Below are 5,419 nucleotides of genomic sequence, written 5' to 3'. Positions count from 1 at the left end.
ATGCTCAACCAGCAGGGCACTGAACTCCCACCTCACGCTGCTCTGGAAGTAAACGAACAATTTGCCAGTAAACAACCCGCACTACCGAAAGAAACACATAAATTCCCCACTGAAAAAGAACCGGAGAGGAGGCCGGAAGGGAGCCGCACAGTGCTGCATAGCATTGTCCGAATGGAGGAGGTGGATGAGTCTGATAGTCGTTCCATTACTCCTATTTTCGAAGAGGAAAGACCAAGGGAAAATGCAAAGCTGAAAAACCAGGTGTCACAACTAAAAAATCAACTCAAAGATCTGGAGGACACTCTGAGGGAGAAGTCTCAGAGGGTTGAGAAAGCACAGAGGTCAGAGAGATCTCGCAGAGCAGAGAAGTCATACCAGTCAGAGAAATCCCGTCAGACTGAAAGGTCAGAGGAACGAGAACAAGAGTACACCTCTGGCAGCCGGGGGCACAAGGGCCACAAATGCCACCACATCCATGATTCACCAAGAGACAGAAAGAAACAGGGAAAATACAAGGGGGAAAAGCGGGCCAAAACATCAAAGGTCAAAACCACCACTAGCCAGAGCCCGTTCTATGCTGATATCTTGGCGGATACTCTGCCAAGGAGCTACAAACCCATTTCACTCGACTACGATGGCACTACTGACCCTTAAGTGCACCTCAGCCGGTTCGAAGGGCTAGTCACGTTACACATGCACTCAGAGGACATCAAGTACAGTATATTTTCTACTACTTTGACTGGACCCGCCCAGTTATGGTTCGGAATATTGGCGCCAAACTCTATTTACTCTTTTGAGGACTTTCGAACACGTTTTCTCAGACAGTTTGCGAGCTCGCGAAGGGTAGGAAAGTCAGCCATCTCCCTGATGGATATAAAATAGGACCAACATGGAACGCTGCGGGAGTACACTGCCTGGTTTAATCTCGCCGCTCTGGAGGTCCCAGAGGCAGAGTCACAAATAAAAAATTACGCATACGTCAGGGGATTGAAGCCCGGTCTTTTCTTTGACGAGTTACAGATTAGGCCGGCTAGGGATTTTGACGACATTATGTCAAGATTACCAGGATATTTGCAATTAGAAGATGCTCGAACGGCACGAAAGGCAGAAAATGATAAGCACAAGGCCAGAAGGGCCGAGGTCACACCAGAACAAAACAGCAAGAACCAAGATCGGGCACCTTTCAGGGGGTTGCCCCTTAGGGTACTAGATGCAGAGGTACCGCCCCATCAGCAACGTACCATGAACGAGGTCAACCGCTTCGATGAATACACTCCTCTGAACAAGCCACAGGAAGAAATCTTTCACCTGATTAAAAACTAGCGGTTCTTCAGGGCGTTGGGTACTTACAAGGATGGGCAACCACAGTCGGGGCCTAACAACAAACTATGCGAATACCACAATGCCTATGGGCACTATACTAGATACTGTGGACATCTCAAGCACCGGCTAGAACTCTTAGTACGCCAGGGTAACCTGGATCAATTCATAGCCAGATGAAATGAGGTTCAAGGTCAGCAGGCTCAGGGAAATGATCAGAGGCAAGCTCAGGGAAATAACCGAGACCGATGCCTGGAGAAAAACCGCGATCAGCGTAGAGGGGTCGAACAGGCTCGGATACCTCCCCATCCGGCTAGAAGGGATTTTTGGGGAGAATGGGCTACCAACAGATTGTGCCCCCATCCGGCTAGAAGGGATTCTCCGGCCGTGCCAAGAAACAGATTGTGCGGGCAGTGAGGTCAGGATATTACCCTAAACAAGTAATGAAAATCACAGGCGCAGTAGAGGACCTGAGGACACTCATGTACCCCCATGATGACGCGCTGGTTTTCACGGCCGACATAGCAACTTGTATTGTACATCGCATCTTCGTGGACTCTGAGAGTGCGGTGAATATTTTATACTTAGAATGTCTCCAAAGTATGGGGATCGAGGCTAATATTGAACCCACGAACGCCACTCTGTTCGGATTCAGCGGAGAAATCATCATGCCACTGGGGTTTGTGGAGTTACAAGTTACTCTCGGCAGGGCAGATGCCTGCAAAAATAGGATGATACGATTTTTGGTGGTAGACATGCCCAAACCATCTTACAACGTGATACTCGGACGCCCTGCTCTGACGGCGTTCAGAGCAATCATTTCAATGTTCCACCTAAAAATGAAATTCCCAATCGGAGGCGGAAGAGTGGGGGAAGTCTGGGATGATCAAAAGATGTCAAAAGAATGCCATGTGCGAATGCTCACGCAATCTTCGGTTCAAAAAAGAGAAAGAGAAAGGGCAACAGAGGGATCAGACACTAGAAAGAAGGGGAAGACGAGTGATGTCGCTGGCCCGGCAGAAGAACGATGGGAATTGTCAGAGCTGTTAAATGCTCGGGAAAACTCTGAGAAATCTGCCTTGATATCTACCAACGGCGTGTGTAACATGATTGACCTATTTCCGGGAAAAGAGGACTTTCAGACAAAAATCGGGTCATCCATGAATGAACAAACCAGAGCAGAGCTAATCAACTGTCTTCAGAGGAATGCGGATGTGTTTGCTTTCAGCACAGGCGACTTAAAGGGCATTGACAGAGGATTGGCGGAACATCGCCTCAATGTAGATCCCAATGTAAAACCAGTAAAACAAAGAACAAGGCATTTTGGGGCCGAAAAAGATGTTGCCATCAGAGAGCAGGTCCAAGGATTACTAGATGCGGGTCACATCGAAGAGGTACAGTACCCGGAATGGATCTCAAACGCCGTGATGGTGGCTAAAAAGACAAACACTTGGCGCATGTGTGTGGACTACAGGGACTTGAATGCCGCTTGCCCTAAGGATCATTATCCTCTACCGAGGATTGACCAACTTGTGGATTCTACCTCGGGTTGTGCGTTGCTATCCATGATGGACGCCTATCAAGGGTATCACCTAGTCAAAATGCATAAAGGGGATATTGCCAAAACGGCCTTTGCCGTCTACTGCGGGGTATTTGGTTGGAAGAGCATGCCGTTCGGTCTTAAGAACGCGGGGGCTACGTATCAAAGAATGATGGAAAAAATATTCTGGGAACAGCTCTCGAAGAATATATCGGTATACGTGGATGATATGCTTGTGCGAAGTATCAGAGCAGAGGACCACGTCTCTGACCTGGAAGAAATTTTTACAGTTATCAGGGATCATAGACTCATGCTTAATCCAGCAAAGTGCACCTTCGGGGTCACCACAGGGAAATTTTTGGGACACAAGGTCACCCCGGCAGGGATCGAGGTCAACTCAGACAAGGTGAAGGCCATAATAGATATGACACCGCCCAGAGGCATCAAAGAGGTACAAACTCTTAACGGGCGTATCACTGCCCTGAGTAGGTTTATTTCACAATCGACAGAGCGAAGCTTGCCGTTTTTCAAGATTTTAAGAAAGGGGACCAGATTTAAATGGGATGCGGAGTGTCAGTCAGCTTTCGATGATCTCAAAGTATACTTGGCAGAGCTCCCGACTCTGACCAAACCAATTCCTGGGGAAGTATTATATTTGTACATAGCAGTGGGCGAGGAATCAGTTAGCTCTGTCCTTATCAGAGAGGCGGGGAGTCATCAGAAGCCGGTCTACTTTGTCAGCAGGGTGATTCAAGGGCCCGAATTAAACTATTCAGAGATTGAAAAGGATGCTCTGGCAGTCATGGTCACAGCTCGGAAGCTAAGACCCTACTTCTTATCACATCGCGTGGTGGTTCGAACTGCCTTACCCTTCAGACAAGTGCTGGGAAGGCCAGATCTTTCAGGACGCATGGTGAAATGGGCCGTGGAGTTAGGGGAATATGATGAGAATTATGAGCCAAAGATGGCTATCAAGGCCCAAGCCCTTGAGGATTTTATTCAAGAAACTACTCGTCGCCCTGTGCAAGAGTTTTGGGTGGCTTTCGTAGATGGATCGGTTACAAAAGAGGGATGTGGGATCGGAGTGTATATCATTTCTCCAGGATCAGAGGTATACCAATTCGCTATCAAATTCACCTGTAAGATACCCAACAATGAAGCTGAGTATGAGGCCGTGGTCAGAGCAGCGCATATTTTGTCAGAGCTGCGGGCGGAATGTGTCACCATCAGAACTGACTCACAATTGGTAGCTCAGCAACTCTCGGGAGGATACCATATAAAAGAGGATCGGATGCGAGCATATCACAGCAAAATTGTTGAATTAAAGAAAAAATTTGTGGAATTCAGAATAGAACAGATCTCGCGAGAGGAGAATACCCGGGCAGACTTATTGGCACGGGTTGCCAGCGCAGTGGAGCAGACGTGGAATGATGAGATCACGCTGCTCTGCGACACCAGAGGGATGAGGACTTCCCAAGTTTTTGCGGTGGAAATTCGGGACGATTGGCGGGCTCCAATTATACACTTTCTTAGAACAGGGGAACGACTGAACAAAGAGTCCAATTAGAGGGCTCGATACGAGAACTATTATTTGATCAATGATCAACTCTACAAGTTCTCCTTCACCCATCCCTTACTAAAATGTTTATCTCCTGAGGAGGCTAACATTGCTCTGACAAAAATTCATGCAGGTTGCTGCGGTGGGCACACGGGATTCAGGGATCTTATACGAAAAACCATCCGGGCAGGGTTCTATTGGCCAACCATTACTAATGATGCCAGAGAATTCGTTCGCAAATGTGAGGCTTGTCAGAGGCATGCTGGCAGGATTAATGTTCCAGGGGAGACTATGGGAGTAATGTATGCCGCTTGCCCGTTTGACAAATGGGGCATAGACATCGTCGGGAAATTGCCTACGGCACCAGGGGGCAAATGCTTTCTCATTGTGGCAGTGGATTACTTCTCCAAATGGGTAGAAGCCGAGGCTGTGTCAAAGATTGACAAGGGAACGGTAGAGCGGTTCATCTGGCGAAACATATGTTTCCGGTATGGAGTCCCTAGAATCATTATATCGGACAATGGAACCCAGTTCACGGGGCAGAGAATCGCCGATTTTTGTGATCGCATGGATATAACACCACGCTTCATTTTCGTAGCCCATCCGCAAGCAAATGGGCAGGTGGAGTTGGCAAATAGAACAATTTGTGAGGGGATCAAAAAGCGGCTAAATCAGAGCAGAGAAAAGTGGGTCGAGGAGCTAGACACCGTACTTTGGGCCTATCGCACCAGCCCAAAAACAGCAACCGGGGAGGCACCATTCACTCTGGTGTATGGATCCAACGCGATGATACCGGCGGAGGCCAGACTGGAGTCGTACCGGATAACAACACATAACACAGAGCAAAATTCAGAACTCCACAGAGCAGAGCTAGACCTAGTGGAAGCGCAGAGGGATGAAGCCCAGGTCAAAGCAGCGAAATACAAGGGCATTATCAAGGCCGGATATGACAAGAGGGTCAGAGCGCGAAAGCTGTCCAAGGGCGACCTAGTTCTCAAGAG

At 48.3% G+C, this 5,419-nt stretch overlaps 2 protein-coding genes across 2 annotated transcripts; both read left to right on the top strand.

Moving 5' to 3' along the window:
- LOC131008060 (uncharacterized) lies at nt 1-654 on the top strand. The gene has a single exon (XM_057934983.1). The coding sequence runs from the start codon at nt 1-3 to the stop codon at nt 652-654; it is 654 nt and encodes a 217-aa protein (XP_057790966.1).
- Nucleotides 655-1,763: 1,109 nt separating this feature from the next.
- On the top strand, nt 1,764-4,719 carry LOC131007998 (uncharacterized). The gene is made up of 2 exons (XM_057934922.1): nt 1,764-4,337; nt 4,552-4,719. Exons 1-2 carry the CDS (start codon nt 1,764-1,766, stop codon nt 4,717-4,719), a joined length of 2,742 nt encoding a protein of 913 aa, XP_057790905.1.
- The last annotated feature ends 700 nt before the right edge of the window (nt 4,720-5,419 follow it).

This window comes from Salvia miltiorrhiza, chromosome 1 (assembly GCF_028751815.1).
Source record: "Salvia miltiorrhiza cultivar Shanhuang (shh) chromosome 1, IMPLAD_Smil_shh, whole genome shotgun sequence".
Lineage (NCBI taxonomy): Eukaryota > Viridiplantae > Streptophyta > Magnoliopsida > Lamiales > Lamiaceae > Salvia > Salvia miltiorrhiza.
Note: the sequence above shows the minus strand (reverse complement) of the source record. Positions and strands in the feature narration are given on the sequence as shown.